At 55.6% G+C, this 17430-nt stretch overlaps 1 protein-coding gene across 2 annotated transcripts in view; it reads right to left on the reverse strand.

Moving 5' to 3' along the window:
* The window catches only part of Scube1 (signal peptide, CUB domain and EGF like domain containing 1), a 134657-nt gene that overhangs the window by 44554 nt on the left and 72673 nt on the right, over nucleotides 1-17430 (reverse strand). The window contains exons 5-7 of one of the 2 annotated variants that reach the window (XM_046429591.2): nucleotides 14550-14675; nucleotides 10653-10769; nucleotides 8121-8210 (exon numbers count right to left, since the gene is read on the reverse strand). In XM_046429591.2, coding sequence (XP_046285547.1) covers nucleotides 8121-8210; nucleotides 10653-10769; nucleotides 14550-14675 — 333 coding nt within the window. The remainder of the gene's footprint in view (nucleotides 1-8120; nucleotides 8211-10652; nucleotides 10770-14549; nucleotides 14676-17430) is intronic. The other variant, XM_046429592.2, reaches the window with a different exon arrangement.

The raw sequence follows: 17430 nt of genomic DNA on the forward strand, positions 1-17430 counted from the left end.
ATTAAATGACTCCTGGGCAGAGGGAGGTGCTGAGCACAAACCTCTGTACTGCCAGGTGGGCCTTCAGCAGCAGCATAGCCTCTACCCCGTGGCCTCCTGGTGATGGGGGCCTCCTGGAGGGTCATGATTACTGACACCTGGCTGGCTTCTGGAAGGCGCTTGTTAATCCTGCTGGTTCTCCAGGTTTCCCATCAGCCCCCAGTGTGATCTGAGCAAGGCCAGGCAGGCCTGGCCTCTTAGCCCACCACCCAGACTCTGGCCAGGTTTGATTTCTCATGGGCACACCAGGTGCCCCAACAAAGTGAAAATGGCCAGGGAAGATGACAAAGAGAATGGCTGTGACCAGGTACCTGCTCAGTGCAACAGGGGACCAGGTACCTGCTCACCAAGTGGCTCCTTTAAGATTCTCTGGGGCTACAAGCCACTTTGTGCGAATGAGAAACTGAAGCTCAGGGATGTGAGCTGGCCCTGGGGCACTGACCTATCTGGTGACCTGGAAGCCAGGACCGAACCCAGGTCTCACTCCAGAACCTGGGTAAGGAAAAACCAGAAAGAGGAGCAGCTGCTTGGAGTTTTGGTCCAATTACAGGTGTCCCTGCTCAGTCCTCAGAACCAAGATGTGGCCTAGGCAAGCAAATAAGCCGTCAGCTTCCCTGGGTCAGCCCAAGTGGTCTTGCCTCAGGAAGTTCTGAACTGTTGGCTTCCTGCCAACAGGTGACTGTCCACCCTGGCCTGCAGTCACCTTCGGGGCTGGATCTAGCTAGAGAGAAGCTGGGTGGTGGGGTGGGGAGGTGAAGCAGGCAGGGCTGGCGGCCGTGCCAAGAACAGGCTACCCTGCCCAGGCAGGTGGAAGGGTGGCAAAGGGACCTGGCCAGTTTCCTGTTTCTACACAGGGCTCCTCCTCAGATGGCAGGTGATGGACTGTGGTGCTCCTTGGCACCTTCCATCTGTGGCTACGGTGGAAGGTACATACAGAGCCCACCTGAATGTTGCAGGGCTGGCGCCGGGACTTGAGCAGCCAACACACCAGGAATCGGGAATGGAGGTGGGATACTCAGGTGGCAGAGGGCATTGAAGACACTTAGACAAAAGTCTGAGAGGCCAAGGAACCTAGGAAGGAGGTTAATGCAGGGCTGGGACACATTCGGGTTCAGGCCTAAGAAAGAAAGATGGCTCTAGCTACCATGTTCTCACCAGTGGAGCTGGGAGACAGAACAGAGGCTGGGCAGTGAGAAGAGGGCCTGGATGTTGGGACACTAGAGGCCTGAAGCCCAGGACAGTGTGAAGGTCAAGTGTTCCCAGTCCCTCTTGGGATGGGGTTAGGTCAGAATCACCTGTATCTATGGGGCTCAGCTCTACCATCAGCTGCTGTAAAGGGCGACTAGGCAGCAGAGGCTCCCTTCCAGCCAGGCTTGGTCTCCAAAAGCGTTAAGACTCAGGTCCCAGAAATCCTATCCACATCGCAGGGTAGCCTGGGGTAGATCACATCCCTTCATGCCTCAGTCCTCTCTGGGGCCACTCAGTGCCCTGACCACTCCTCTTTTCACTAATAAACCCTGCTGGGAACTTTGTCCACCCACTTAACCCCACAATAAGTGAGTCACTTTGACCTGCCTCCCTATCAGTCCCTGCCAAGGGCCCCAGGTGACCAGAGACAGTCACATTTGGGATTAGGCCAATGATGGGGCTCTTGAACAAGTGATCCTTTTGTGCTGGACGCATGGCCTGGGAAACTGGATGCACTTGGATCTGCCTGATCCTTCCCCTGCCAGGTGCATATGGGCACCCTCCTGTCCCTTCTCTCTGAGCCTGGCTGCGTAAGCAGCAGAGCTCACCCATCCTGGGAAATCCTCCAGGGATCTTCACACCACAGAGACAACTGGCCCTGCTGTGCCCCTTCTGGGCAAGGCCTGTGCTGTTGCTGTACACTGAAGGGAGCGTCTCTCTGGTGCAGACCTGGCATCTGCCCTTGGTTGGCAGGGGAGGGTGTGGAGATGGGGGAAAGAGAAGGCCACTGAGGATGGGGCAGCTTTTCCCAGGAGGAAGCATTGGAGATGGCACCGAAAGAGGGGATGGGTAGCGTGAGCCACACAGCAGGAAGCTTCAGACAGCTAAGTGTGCAGGCAGGAGGGACAGGTAAGGGAGGGGGTCTAGAAGGTGAGTGGATGTGTGGGGTCGGGAAAAGGAAGCGCAGGTGAGTGGTCCCTCAGTGGAGAGGAGCTGGCAGGGAGCAGGCAGCTGGTAGAGAGAAGCAGGGGTGTGACTGTGTCCAGATCTCTCAGGGTAACTGTGCCCTTACGTGAGGCCAGGGACAGTGCATAGTAGAGTCTGGTCCCTTCCTCGCTTCTCCCTGCTCTTCTGGGAGCTCTTGATGAAGCAGCCCCTATGGTGCCCTGTCCTGCCTTCTAGGCCCTGCCTAGCCTCTCTCACCCCTGCTTCCTTTGAGCACATGCCTATGTGTGTGGCTTATGCCCACTTGATGGAGAGGAACCCCAGGGATCACAGGGAGGGGCTGAGCTGGGCAGGAAGGCTTCCCCCCAGCAGAACTTGGGCCCCAGAGCAGTCACATGCCCTAAGGCCAGTTGCTTCCTCCTACACCAAAGGGCTTGGGTAGTGGTGACTGGACACACACAGATGGCCACAGGGCTGGGAAAACAGGTCTGGGAAGGATGGGGAAGGCTCAAGGGGTGGCCCAGCCTTGACCTGTGTGGCCTACTCTCCTAAAAATGAGCTCATGGTGGCCTCTCTCTCCCATGTTTGTGCCTAGCCCCACCTGTGCCAATAGCTGGCACTCAGTGAGTGCTGCCTATGTGCCAGGCCTTGCTTTGGGCACTTCTTATCATCAGCTCATTCCATTCTTATGCCAGCTCTAGGAAGTATGTGCTACATGCTCCCCGTTTATAGATGAGGAAATAGGCTTAGAGGGAAGTTAAGAAATTTGCCCCAGAAAGCACAGCCTCCCTGGTGGGAAGAACAGGAACCTGGGCAGTCGGCTCCAAGGCCAAAGTGCTGTATGTGTGCTCCAGGCTCACGCAAGTCTGCTGGTCAAGGGAATCAGGGGTTCTGGGGTTGGTCCCAGGTCTGTCCAGCAATGGGGAGGCTTAGTGAAGAGGGCCCTTGGGATGGACAGGTAAGGCTTTGGTGGTCCTTGTCCCTATGGAACTCAAGGCCCTGCAGACCAGGCACTGTCCACACTTGCTGTGACCTCTGTAACCATCACTGAGCACCACTCCTGGCCATTGCTGAGAAGAGGGAGGGAAGTGTGGGCCCCCACAGGCCAGGCAGAGGTGCAGGGCGCCAGGCAGAGGTGCAGGGCGCCAGGAAGAGGTGCAGGGCGCCAGGCAGAGGTGCAGGGTGCCAGGCAGTGCTAGCTCTGGGAGTAGAGGAGAGGAACTCCCACCCCGCTTTCTAGCCTCACTGTCCTTCTCATCTATGAAACACTTTAGCCCCAGCCCTCAGCGGGGTCTGGGGAGTGCTCGAGGCTCCAAGCCAGGTCTGACAGTCACTTTGGATCACTGACCTGTCTATCAGGTGTGCTATTCTCACGGGCATCAGGAAACCGTAGGAAGGACTGGCTGTAGGCTCTGTTGTTGCTCCCTTCAGGAGGGGACAGTGGAGCCGGGATGGCTGTCAAGGCTACTGAACCTGCAGAACTGCGTCCCTCAGATCTACTCTGCTCCTGACCCGGGGCCCTGGAAGTCCATGAGCCCAGTTGTGGCCCAGGGAGCTGCTTACCGACTGTGTGGCCTCCCTTCTCAGGGTTCAGTTCTTCATCTGTACAGTGGGGACAGCTGACTGGGAAGACTTGGGCCAACTGCAGGAGGAGGCAGTGGCACAGGTGAGGCTGGAGGGCTGGGGCAGAGGGGTGGGCCAAAGACACACCGAGGCTGCTGAGAACGGAGGGCACCAACACAAGGGTGAGGGGTCCCCTGAAGCGGCAGGTTAGCCCATGTTGGCCAGCACATCCCATACACTTGGGAATGGTTTTGGAAGAGGGACAGGCAAAGCCAGTAAAGAGGGCGTGGGCTCCATCTTAGTGGAGTTCTTCCCAGCCCAAGTTGAACCATCTGTCTTAGGCCAAATAAAGGCCCCTAAAATGTCCCCATTTGAAACCAGAGCCTGTGACCCCACATGGCAAAAAGGGCTTTGTAGATATGACTGAGTTAACGCCTTGGGACAGGAGAAAACCTGGATCATCTGGAGAGGACCCCCAGGATCACGAGGGTCTTTAACCATGACAGGGAGAGAGGGGAGAGGAAAGGAGGGAGAGGGCTGTGACAACATAGGAGGGTCAGTCTCAGGGCAGTTGGCTCTCAAGATGCAAGGGGCAGTGAGCTACCCAACACAGCATCTTCCGGAAATGGGAGAAGGCAAGATGAGGGACTGTTCCTAGGTTTCCAGAGGGAACCCGGGCCTGCAGACACCTGACGTTGACCCAGGAGCTCTGTGTCAAATTTCTGACCTGCAGCCTATGACAATGCTGCTGCTCTGAGATGGTGGCAGTGTGTTAAGAGCAACCACCGGAAACACACACACACACCCATCCTAAGCTTCTGGAAAGAACTTGATTCAAAGCCTGGGGTTGACAGGAAGATGGAGCACCACCAGTCCTGCTTGGGGCTCTGTGCACTCTAGCGGGACAGGACACTGCTGGAGCACTCCCTCCCCCACTGGGGCCAGCACCCCACTGTGCCAGAGGCAGGGCTAGAGCCACTGACCTGGGGGCACAGGGCCCTCTGCTGTGTGGTCTCCACCAGAGACTGCCTCTTCTGCCCGGCACTGCCAGAAGCTCTGAGCCCAGCAAAGCAGCAGGACCCGCTGCAGGCTTTAGTGTCTTATCACTTCTGGTCTCTAGACTTCGTACCCTTGTCAAAATGACAGCTTGGGCTTTGGTAAAGGAAAAGCAGGCAGGTTCCATGCAGAAGCGCAGAGGCCCAATGATGGGAGAGCGCTGGGTTTAGCCGGAGTTTCACACCCTCTGCTGTTTGCTCCTCTCCAGTTCTGGGCCGGACTAAGAGGCCAGACAGCTCGTTAAATGACTTGCGTGTATCTATAGGAAGTGACCTCTGCCAGTCGGGCCACAAAACATTCTGGAAGAATTCTGAGTCAAACAGCTGGTCAGAGGGTCTGAATCTGAATCCTGCCCTTCATCTGGGAGCCCACAGGGAAGAGCTTGCCACTGTCCCTCTAGGGGCCTCTGATGGCTCATTGTCCAGAGGGAGCATGTGGCCATGGACACTCATGGAGAGAGGTTTCACTTGGGCCGGCAGGATAAGTCTGCTCCAGCTGTGTGGTCACCATGGAGCATGGCAAGATGCATAGGTACCCCAGAGGTGGGCAGGAGCTCCCAGCACCTGCTCACTCCAGAGGGAAGCAGCCCTTTCCCTTTGTCTTTTCCTACCTGCTCTGCAAATAAGCCCATCCACACAAAAGACAGGGGGCCTCTCAGAAGATGCCTGTGAGGCCTCTTGGCCCTGGTGTCCTGCAATGCAGGTGCCCTGCTCTGGAGGAGCACGGACAGGACCTCACCAGGTCCTGCTCACAGGAGACCAACCACTCAGGTCCTGGTGTCTCACAAGCACTCACTGGTTCGGGGTGGCGGGTGGGGAGCTGGCCAGTGCAGTGGTGACGGGCACAGACCGTAGAGCCAGGTGGTCCAGGGTCTAACTTGGTCATGGATCTCCTGGGGGTATCGGCTTCTTCATTTGCTGATGGGTACCTCCTCCTCTGCCTGTCCTACTCTCTCCCAGCCCCAGCCCCACAAGCCCGAGGATCTCCCAGGATAAGGTGCTGGTGCTTCTTCAGAGATCAAAAACTCTAGTAGCATTAATAAGCGAGTCTCACCCAATTCCGATTCCTTTCACTGTCTAGACACTCTCCTTGCAGGACCTGGCTCTGAACCTGATACCCAGGTATGTGCTGACTGGCATAAGGCAGAATGTGGGTATTCACCTCTCCTATTCTCCATACCTTGTCTCTATTAATACAGCCTGGGAACAGCGACACCTCCCTGGGGTTTAACAGTTAGGGCCTAAAGTCCAACAAGATCTTACATCTTTACCTCAGAGGCTGCTTTCAAAGACAGGGCTCTTGAGTTGGAGGTTCAACTGTGCTTTAGATTTTGGGCCCCAAGACTGACTTTTTCTGAAAAGCTCTGAGAGTGTGAGTTAGGACACTGGCCCATCCACCCATGGCAAGAGCTGTAGGGACACCAGAGGAGAGAGAGGCCTCTTCTGAGAATGAGGACAGGCTTTTGGGGGGTGAATGGCAGGTTTCAGTGATGGGAGAGGTGGGAATGTGGGGAAGGTTGACTCCACTGTGGTCCTCACCTTGATCCTGGCCCACACCCTTTGATTTGCTCCCCTTCTCTGCCTACCAAGCCCAAAGAGAGGTGGCTGGGTTCCTCGCCTCCCTGGCCCCCCAGGATCTGGCTGGGGTGGCTGTCCATTGCTTCTAATCACAGAAGGCAAGTGCAGAGGCCCTGCCCCATCACCCTGCCCACCACCCCTGCAGCACCAGCTCAGCTTGGCCTCTTCTGCCACCTAGCTCCTTCCTGGGAAGAGTGTGTGTGTGTGTGTGTGTGTGTGTGTGTGTGGTGGCGGGAGGTGTGGGGGGGGAGGGAGGGGGGAGGGCTTTAGAGGCTTTCTGTGGGGCTCAGGCCTCAACAGTACCTGTAGCACTTAGGAAGTGAGGTGAAAGTCTGGGTCCTGAGTCCTGAGTGTGGCCTCACAACACTGATCCCTGGGGCCGCTGGCACCCACCTCTGTCACCACTCCAGGGGTCCAACATGCTGACTCTCACCTCCTGGAGGCTGTGGTCATGACTGCCTGGACAAGCCTCCAAGGCCACACCCACGTCCAAAAGATGGTCCCTCCAGAGACTCTGTGGAGGACGGCTTCCAGCCTGGGCCTATCCTGTCAGCCCAGATGCTCAGGATGAGTGCTCATACCTCTTTGGTCTTGGAGCGTGCATCTGAGGAGGAGGGTGACACCTACCCTCCCAGTGCAGGTGTTTGGTGCTCACTGAGCACAGCCTGCAGGCCTCCAGCCTTCTGGCCAGCACAGGGCTATGTCCCTCCTGTGCCCCAGACCTCCCTCCTATTTCCTCTCTAGATGCCCGGGCCCCTTGGAGGTTCATATGAGGAACACAAAACTAGGTGACCTTTCAGGGACCCTCAGCTCTGACTCCAGCAATCCCAACACTGAGAGGACCCATGGCCTCTGGGCTGTGTTGGGTAGTGTGCGACCTTGGACAAGCCTGGGGACCCCAGGAACCCGTTTCTTCCTCTGAGAAATGGGGACTACATCCTTAAGTCCATGGCTCCCAGGGCTGATGTGAGCCACCAGAGCATCACCAGAAAGGCTGTACCCCCAGAGTCCGCAGCTGTACCCAGGAGGCCCCAGGCAACGGCTGAAGCCCTCAGACTGGCGACCCCGAACTGCAGAAGCAGCTGCTGGGTCCAGGCGTGAGTGGCGGCGGGTGCCGCTTTCTGTCCCGCATCCCGTGCTCGGTCCAAGGGCGGCCATTCTTTCCTCTTCCTTCTTTTTTTCCTCACACTAGCCAGCAGGCCTCCCAGGGCACCCTGAGAACTAGGTGACTCCCCTGAGGACGAGAGGACTGGATGGTGACTTCCCTCCCAGGAGAGGAGTTGGAGAAGGCCTGGGCTGCGGGCCCCTCCCCACCAAGGCCTCCTTGGCTTCTGAGTCCCGTGCGCTGTGCCAGCCGGGCTTATGCACACGTGGGGATCTACACTCGGGAGGAGGCTTACGGCAAACACCTCCCGACATGCTCAGCCCATTAGACATGGCGCTGGGTTCTGTGCTACGAACACACAAACAAAGAAACAAGTGCGTTTGATGGAAGGTAAAAACTTTAAAAAGGAAAAAAATGAGTTCCCATCTGCAGCGGAGCCCCCCACACTCACACACACAACACATGTGACTGTGCACACAGGGGCACACACCATTCCACGCAGGGGTCCACCCACACACACATGCGCACATACACACACGCTCACCCTCACGCACCAGTGCACTCACCCCACATGCACATATATACGCTCACCTGCACGAGCACACACAAGGGCAAGCATGACAAAGGAAGTGGAAGAAAAGTGTTACCCATGAGTAGCCGCCGTTTCACCCGCTTGTCCACATCAGCTACTGACGTGGCATTGAACTGAGAGCGCTCAATTGCAGCCTCATCCTTTTCTAAAACACAAGTAAGGGACAAACACGGAGCCAGAGGTTAATGAGAGCCCACATCCTGCGGCCCAAGACAGCCAGCCTCTCAGCATGGCGCACACGAAGCCAACACAGCATGCGGCCAGCGCACTGTCCTTGCCAAGGGGCCCATCCCAGGACCTCCAGGGTAGGTGTGCTCAGGCAGAGCAGAGAGGCAGCAAGGGTGGGGCGTGCAGAAGAGGGTGTGACTGTGACACGACCCAGGACAGATGGACACAGTCCCATGTGCAACAACATAGGAGAGGCGGCTGAGGCCAGAGCAGGAGGATGCTCTGCAGAGGCCACAGTGCAGACACCAGCACCGCAGTGCTCACGGAGACAAGTGGTTACAGACCCCCATAGCTCAGGCTGGAGAGGCAGGCACAGGACAAGGCACAGGACAAGGGGACAGGGCCGCGAGGTCCGGTGATGGATGTGCCTGGGACAGCAGATGCCCTGTCACAAGGACATGAAAGTGTCACTCATGCAAAATTAAGACCAAAACACATGGAGAAACACAAGCGCACACACAGAACAGTGGATCCTGCCGAGCAGACGCAGGACCCCGGGGTTGCTTTGGGCAGCGCTGGTTGCCTGCTTGTCTAGAGGATGAGGGCTGGGCATTCAAGTTCAACAGGAGGCTGCAGGAGGGGGCAGCTGCTGTAGGAGTGGGAGAAGGAACAGCCTGGGGCAGCCGGGCAGCCTCCGGGTGCAAAGCTGTGCAGGAGGCTTCTTGTAGGGGTAGAGGTTAGCTGGTTCCCTTGCTCAGTCTGGATTGTGTGAAGACACTGTCCCCAGGGGGAGCTGGTGACATGAGCAAAGACAGAGGTTTCTCATCCTGGAAGGAAGGAAGCCATTGCGGCAAAGCTGAGTCAGAAATGTCTAATGGGGGGAGGGAGGTGAGGACCTGGGAAGTTACTTCAGAAAGAGATCCAAGCAGGGACCGCCACGTGCAGCAGGCGTTAGAGCATTTTTAAAAAATGAGTCGGAATGAATCAGGAGGACACAGACAAGAGGGGTTAGACGGGCTGGGAGTGCATCTGGTCGGGCAGCTGTTTGCGCTGGTCCAGTGGCCTGTGGCCCCACTGGATGCACAAACCCCAGGAGACCAGGAGCAGACAAGACAGGAGGGAGGCAGAGCCCAGGAGAGCCTGGGGGACAGTGAGGGAGAAAGGCCAGAGGACAGGAGTTCTAGACGGGATCAGGCTGCAATAGAGACACTGGTCTGAGACCCGGTTTGGCTTTTAATTTTTTTTGTTTTTTGATTGTTTGGTTGGTTTGGTTTTGGCTTTTGGCTCTGAAAATAATTAACAAACGTCAGTTGTCAGACAAGACAGGCAATCAGGGACCATCACCAGAGAAGCAGGAGGGATGAGATAAAATGAAATAACAACGGCTATCTGAGAGGAGAGACCACACAGAGGGAGAACCACCGCAGGCAGCAGCGCCCATGACCACAGCCCTGGGCTGGGAGGTGACAGCCCGGTGTCCCCGCCCGGCCAGCACCCAGCTCTCCAAGACACGAGGGAGCAGCCACAGGGGACGGAGTGCTACAGCAACCCCAGGCCTTGTGTGCTTATCTTGCTAAACAACCCCCCTTTCTGTCACTCGAAAATCCCTCCAGAAACACTTCCCAGAGACGGCAATCAGAGACAGGGCCTTTTCAAAACAATAACAACCATGGTCACTGACTCGTGCTAGTGCGCCAGCGCTGCGGACAGAGAGGAGGGAGAACTCTGGGCGCAGCTCTGAAATGCCTCTTCTTCTCAGTTAAAAAATCTGCTGTTACTTTTGAGTAGGAGGAAAAACTGCTAGTGATCATGGCATGAAACAATCACAAATATTCAAGCTTCCCCTTGGAAATATGGGCCTGGAGGAAGCAAGTGGCCGAGACTCAGATCAGGACTCCTGTGGCAGTGAGGTGATGGGTGGGGTGTCACTGAGGAGGGACTTCAGGTGGGGAGGAAGTACTGCGAGAGCCCCGTCAGCTTGGAATGAGAAGCAGTTCAAAGCAGCCATACCCCAGGCCCCACAAGGATGCACACCATTCACCCGCCACCACCTGTGTTCTGAGGACACCTCTGGGCTTTCCAGACTGCTTTGGGCACTCGTGGAACTAATGGTGGCCACGAGACTAAACAGATCTGGACACGGGTTTTCCATCTCAGAGAAACCCTGGTGCCGAGGTGCCGATGAAGCCCTCTTGAGGAACACATGCTCCTCCTCCCCGCAGACCACCTGCCCTGCACCAGGAGTTGCTGGGGATTTGGACCCAGGGGTCTATGGGACCTAGGGTAAGTGTCCACAAAAGCTGACACTTGGGGACCCCTGCTTTCTCTTGCTTCCCTCGGCTTCCTTCTGTGATGGGGACTGTAGGCGACCTTACCCTGCGGGCAGGTGGAGCGAGGCGGGTATGCGGTGTCAACTTACCGATGCACGTCCGACCGTCTGAGTGGAGGGCGTACTTCTGGTGGCAGCCACACATGGGGCCTGTGTCCGTGTCCTCGCAGCTATGCTGGCAGCCTCCGTTTCCATAGTTACAGGTTACTAGTTAGGCCCAAAGTGTACACACGGGTGTATAAACAGAACAACAGAAGGGTTAGTCTGTGGGCGTTGGTGTTGCTTCTGGGGTGGGGGAGGAACGCGAGGGCCTGAACTGGGCTTGCTGGGCTCACAGGCAGCAGATGTGCTTCCCTGTCCTGTGCCCTCCAGGGTCTCAGACCCAACGTTGTCCCTAGAATTGAATGGGTGTGGACTCTGGCCCTCTCAGCTGGGAACAGAGGTGCACAGCTGCTGTGCCGGATGGTGGTGGTTAGAGAGTGGGGTGGCTGCTGTCCCATCCTCTCCAACTACATCAATGGGGCAAATGTCTGTGGACACTAGGACATTCTCCAAAGCTGAGGGCAGAGGTGGTAGCCATGATTTGAGGTGACACTCATTTCCTTAGTTCTTGCAGAGTTGTCTGTCTTCTGCATGTTTTGGAGCATGTAGAGGGATGTTCTCAAGGATGTCACCTGCTCTGGTTTCCCTGGCCAGTCAGCTGGAGCTCTTCCCCCTCATAGCTTTCCAACCCCTGGGCCTAGGAACGTCTAGACAGGTAGATCTTGGCAGTTATTGCCACCTGAGGTGTGATGCTGAAAGTGACCTAAACAGCGTCAAAAGCTGGCAACGCCTATAGCCCAGGGGACCTGATGTCCGTCAGCCAGCTGGCTCGCGCACAAGGGGCTGAACAAAATAGAGCCAGCCCGGGCTAGGAGAAATGGCCAATTCAAGTTTATTTAAAAGAAACCACATTATGAGTTTCCAGGGTGAGAGAGAGTGCTAGAGGAGTACAAGGGGAGTCAAGATCTCTGTGGAGCCCTCCTGGCCCTGCCCTGCCCCACAGGAAGCCGGTGTGGAAATGTGTGTTCTTTGGGTGCATGCATACCAAGTTGATACAGTGTGTCTCCCAGACAGACGCTAACGTACTGGGCAAACGTACTGGGCAAACCACCTTGAAGACCAAATACACAAGAACAGATCTCAGACCAACTATGGGCACAGCAGCCCCCAATCCCAAACTGAGTTTGAATCAATCACATTCTGTTAGGAAGGCCCATTGGCATGGCTGCTGACAGAGGGAAGTCACTGGTGGTAGCTCCCTGAGGAGGGACCCAAACCTTTCAGAATGGACTTCTTCAGCTACACTTCACTGGTGCTTCTCCATTCATGGAGACTGCCATGGAGCACCTGGGCACTCCCTGTCCTGAGAGGTGGTGATCCTCAGCCTTCAGTGCATGCAGTCTCCACAGTAGGTAAGGATATAAAAAGAATGGCTTCCCAGCATCTCAGACACTGTCCTTAGCAAACAGAAGCTCGAATGGGCAGCTTCCTCTTGACCTAACTTGCAACATGAAGTTTCAAGGAGCTTGAAATGCTTCAGGAACCTAACAGGGCTCAGAGCACAAGCACCTGGTCCTTCTTTGCAGGAGGGTATCTCCTCATCCCAGGGTGAGCCGCCTCCTGCAGGCCCCGCGTCCTAGCTCTGAAACAGTGTGTCTCTCTGACCAGGAGGAGACCCGGGGAGCCAAGGGCTCAGGGCTGCCGGATTACATAGATCCTGGCAGACCTGGGCTGGACAGTATATGCCTTTAGGGAACTGAAAAGAGTCCGTTTCAGCATGGGTCTGGGTAGAGATAAAGAGTAGGCAGCAAGAACAGTGTTGATGGTCCTTCCCAAGCTCTGGGCTCCCAGAGATGGGTTGTACCCCCAAAATGGCTCCTGTTCCCTTGTTCCCTCTACGCAGGCGTCTGAGCATCTCAAGCACCCCCAAGGACCAGACCTTCAGCTCGTACATGGAAGTACAGGTCTGGGAATACAAGGAGTGGAAGGAGAAAATGGCTGTCTTTGGAGGGATAAGAGTTTGGTGCAGAGGCCTGCCACAGCCTCCCATCCTGGCTCCTGGGTCCAGAGAGGCTGCTAAGTCAGGTCCTAGCCCCAGCCTAACTTAAGAGCCAGAATTTCCTGAACTGAAAGTGACTTCAAAAGGTTAGGGCACAGGTCTCAGCTAAATAGGCCTGCCTCATGAACCACAGAAGAACCCAAGCCTGGAATGGCTAGGCAGTCTATTCCCAGGAGGCCGCAGGACCGTCACTCTCTTGTTGACCCTCCATCCCCTGCCTTGTCCCTGACTTTTCCAACCAAGTCGGCCTTTCAGGAGATGCTCTCCGAGCACACTATGCCCTTGAGGCTCTTGTCCCAGATGGATTACTGAATTAGTTACCAGCCAGTCCCAGTCCTTCCTGGCTCAAGGTCCAGCACTGAGGGAAGTTCAGCCTGTCCTCTGACTGAAGCGTACTTGGCTGAAGGCTGCCTGCATTCTGTTCGGGTCCTTTTTCATGAGCAAATTCAGATCACTCAAGGAGGAGGACTGAGGAGGCCAGAGGTAGCATTTTCTGTTCTGCAAGTGGCCAGGGGGCAGGTGGTTTCTCTGCAGTTAAAGGAGAGGGACCCTGGCTGGACTCCTGAGGTTGCCCCATTTGTCCTGACTTGGTGACACAGTCATGTTGTTTTTTTTTTTTTTTTTTGCTGTCCCATGGCAAAGAACGAGAAGCAGAGAGGAAGGATGGTCCTCCTCTGGGGCTACACCTGGGCAGAAGGAAGTCCCTTCCTTTGGGGCACACATGGTGGTACCCTGGCGCTGAAGCACAAGGAAGTCCCTTCCTTTGGGGCACACATGGTGGTACCCTGGCGCTGAAGCACAAGCTCCTGGAGGTGGGGACAGTGTCTGATACATGTGGATCCCCAGGGCTTTGGCCACTGTTTGAGTTGACCCTGAACTGGGAGAGCTGTGGTGAGACATACACCAGTGAGCTGGTGACAAGAAGTCACAATGACAAAGGACGGTGGACCAGCATGGACGAGTACCTTCTGTACAGAATGAGGAGAGGAAGGAAGGCCACTTCCTTCACACCAGCAGGCAGCCTCAGGCCCCCACTCCACAGTCCCAGCAAGGAGCGCTTTCTCTCAGGGTTGGAATCAGACTCTTCCATCCTATTTTTCTGCATCAGAAAGTGAGCATGTTGAAGCCTGTGGCTCTGGCTGAGATGGAAGTGCTTACCACAGCCTTCCTTGGCTCTTGGCAGACCCAGGGCAAATGTGGTGCCAACCTGGGCATCCCTGTTCCCAGTGGGCAGAGTCTGTATCCTGCTGTCTCCTGGTAGCCGTTGTGAAGCTCTGAAGGGCAGCCGAGTGCATTCAGCCCCCGTCCCACTTTGCTTCCTGGCCCTACTCCTGATGGGGAGCTGAGTGGTCATGCTAAGAGCTGGGTGACACTTCAATGTTGCAGGCCAACTCCCCAGCCATTCTTGTGGTACCTGTGGCCTCCCAGGGTCTTACCACTTGTAGTCAGCCACTGTGAGTGCTGATTTCTGAGCCTGGAAGTCACATCAGCACAGTCTGGAATGGGACCCCAGGACATTCCTCTGCTTCTTCACATTTTCCCATTCCTGAGGGCTTGCCAGGCCCTTCCAGAAACCTGGGCATCTAGATCTTAGTACCACAGCCCCTCCTTCCCACTGCAGAGTTCAGCTCAGGGACCTTCACAAGTCCAGGCCAGCTCCTGGGGCTGTGCTGGTAGTGTCACAGCAGGTAGGGAAAAACCCCAAACCCAGGGTTCACAGCCCACCTCTCCAGCCCACCAAGGGCCCTTCAGCAGAGCTGCCCTTCTTTCCACCCCATGGAGCTCATAGTCCTCCCTGGCCAACAGCCAGCAGACTGGACAGACCCTTTACAAAGCAATGGCGGGAGACGCATGGGGTGTCTGACCCATTGCCTCCATCTACCTACGTGTGCAGTCCTTCTGGTTTTGGGCAAGGTCAAAGCCGGGCCTGCAGTCACAGGCCACCCCACCTTTGGGCGTCTCCCGGCAGATGTGGGCACAACCGTGGTCTTTGTTCATGCAGTTCATACCCTCTGGGAAGAGAGACAGACAAGAGAGGGGTTGGGGACCAGGGAGAGAGAGGGAGAGAAACAATGTCATGATTAAATGATAGGCTCTGGACTGCTATTGCACACCATGTATGCTGGTGTGTACATACATGTGCAAGTGCAAGTGCACGTGCACGCACACATACACATACACATACACACACACACACACACATACACACACAGGTGTGGACTGGTAATCCACATGGAGACACATAGGATGGTCCTAGTGGCCAAGGACACTATGCCAACCAAGGTCTGGTGCTTTGTGAGCTGCACTGTAAATGAAAACTGGGGACTAACTTGGCAAGGCTCCTGCCCTAAGCCACATTGTGGGTTAGGTCTTCGGAACTGCTTTCAGGTCAGGGCCATTTGGTCTGTCCCCCACGGTCCCAGAAAGTTCCCTCCCTCCATCTCCCCTCCCTGTTTGCCTGGAGTAGTTCAGACCTCCTTCCATTGACCCAAGTTGATGTTTATCTTCCTGGTGTTTTGTGAGGAGCTTCCAGAATTTATGAGGTCAGGGGTCAAGTGAGAGCCTGTGGGTCACAAGTCCATCAAGAGGCCAAAGGCAGTTGAAAGGGAAGAGCTGCAGCCTGCACCTCAGCTCTGTGACCTGACTCCATCTCCACCTGCAAGAAGCTGTGGAGGAGCGAAGCCGGCTTTGGAGAGAGGCGGGAATCCGGCCTGGTGGGTGAACACACAGGTGGCCTCTCCTCCCCAGAGCACACACTGGACTCTTGTTTTAGGAGAGGGCCAGCTCCATCTTGACCCTGCACACCATAAACACAAGCATGCAGCAATGCAACATGTAAAAACACAAACCCCGTGGCAGTCATACTACAGCTTAAAATAATATAGGGGTGGGGTGTGGCTGGGTGGTAGAGTGCCCGCCCAGTGCACACAGGCCCTGGAGTCAATCTGCAACACCCCTAAAAGTCTAATGTTAAACTCAAAACCCCCAAAATGGAAAAGAGTGAAGCCTGCACTTTGCCCAGTGCCCAAACTCCTGGTCTCATCTGCTTCTTTACTTTTGGCCATTCTTCACCTTGCCTTCTCAACTTCTTCCTGTCCAACTGTTGCATGATGCAGAGTCTACCCACCAGCCAGTGATTAAAGATGCACAGTACCTGACTGCTGCTGTGCCTCACAGGAGGTTTCAAGTTCAGGTGGAGAGACCAGCTCTCTCCTTTCTCAACTCCCACTGGCTCTGATGCATGACTATCACGGAGGAGTGTTGATGGAGGCTTAACACCTGGGGTCAAAGGGTGGAGGGCTGATCTGCAGTCTTTGCAAAGTTCTGTGGTGCAAACCCTCCCCTTGGCTGATTTCAAGCTATGGGGGTGTGGTGGTATCCACAGGGACCACTGGAGTAGGGACGCCATGTACACGGTTGGCTTTGAAGCTGGTATTAGCCAGTGCTAGCACATCGCTTTCTTAGAAAGGCCCTGCAGAGGCAGGCAGATGTAGGTGTGAACTTGGCTTCCCTACCAGCTGTTGCCCTTGGGGATACCTGCTTCACTTCTCTGAGCCTCATGATCTCCGAGCTGGCACGACTGTCCTGGAGTAGGTGAGAGATGAAATGAGGTCACAGACGGGCAGATGCCAGGCCTGCTGAAGGTGTTCACTAACAGACCAGACATCCTTACAGGAGCCTGACTTCTGAAAGCTGCTGCTTCCCCCTGCAGATCTGGAGAAAGGGATTCCCTGCTAGGTCCTGGAGAGGCCAGTCACCCCGCTTCAGAGGTGGCTTTCAGGAGAGGGTCTTTCTTAGACATTTAGACACGTTCAGTCTCTCAGCAGGTCTTCTGGGAGACTCCAGCCTCTGAGAAGGTTTGGCCAGTGAGTGGTGGCCACCAAGCAGTCTCCATGACCATCATTAATGGGCAATGTCAACGGTGGGCTCAGAGCCTAGGGTGACCCCTCCTTCCTTGCTCACAAGGCTCCTGTGGCTCCCTTGTTCCACCCACACTGCAGCCCTGCCCCCTGCACATACTCCCCAAGTTCCCAATCCCACACACCTGGTACCGTCCTTGAGAAGCTTCTCCTTTCTCCTGGGAAACTCTCTCTCCTGCCTTCCACAAAAAAAATCCTAGGCGCATCTCAAACCCCACCAATTCAGCAAACTTCCCGATCCCCGAGTTTAGTCTTGTCAATTCCCCCTGTCAATTTCCCAGCGCTGCCCCATGTGCCCACACTGAAGCAGATCTGTGCTGCTTCTTGAGCGGGAGGAGTCTGGGGCCCCTGTTTCCCTCAGGCTTGGACATGATGAAGAAAGGGAGATTGAATTTCCACTTCCAGTCAAAGGATAGCAATTTACGAGAAGCCCTGCTGATCACACCCGCTGTAAAACTCATCCCTGGAGAACTGCTGCATCCAAGAACCCTGGACTAAAGAGTATGAGCTTTAGAACTCCCTCCATCTCCCCTTCCACAACTTGCCATCTAATCATCTTTCCTTTTGAGCACGTGGATTTTAATAATGAGCCAAGAGTTGCCATAGTTGCTGGCAAAGGGTAACCTGGGGGCATAATCCAGCATTACGGTAGCAACCCAGGGTCAGCATGTGGAGCTGCAGAGCTGGGGAGGGGGAGTCTGGTTTCAAAGGTCCTGGCTGGGTTTTCTCTGGCAACTGTAGGGAAGAGGGCTGGCCTCCACCCTTTGCCTGGAGGCCCCTCACCAGATTCCAGATAGCCATTGAGCACTCTGCCTTTTGCCCCAGGTCCTGAAGGCCCCTCTGCCTC

This window comes from Marmota monax, unplaced genomic scaffold, assembly GCF_021218885.2.
Source record: "Marmota monax isolate L192 unplaced genomic scaffold, Marmota_monax_Labrador192_F-V1.1 WCK01_AAM20220418_F8-fsc00051, whole genome shotgun sequence".
NCBI classification, from domain to species: Eukaryota; Metazoa; Chordata; class Mammalia; order Rodentia; family Sciuridae; genus Marmota; species Marmota monax.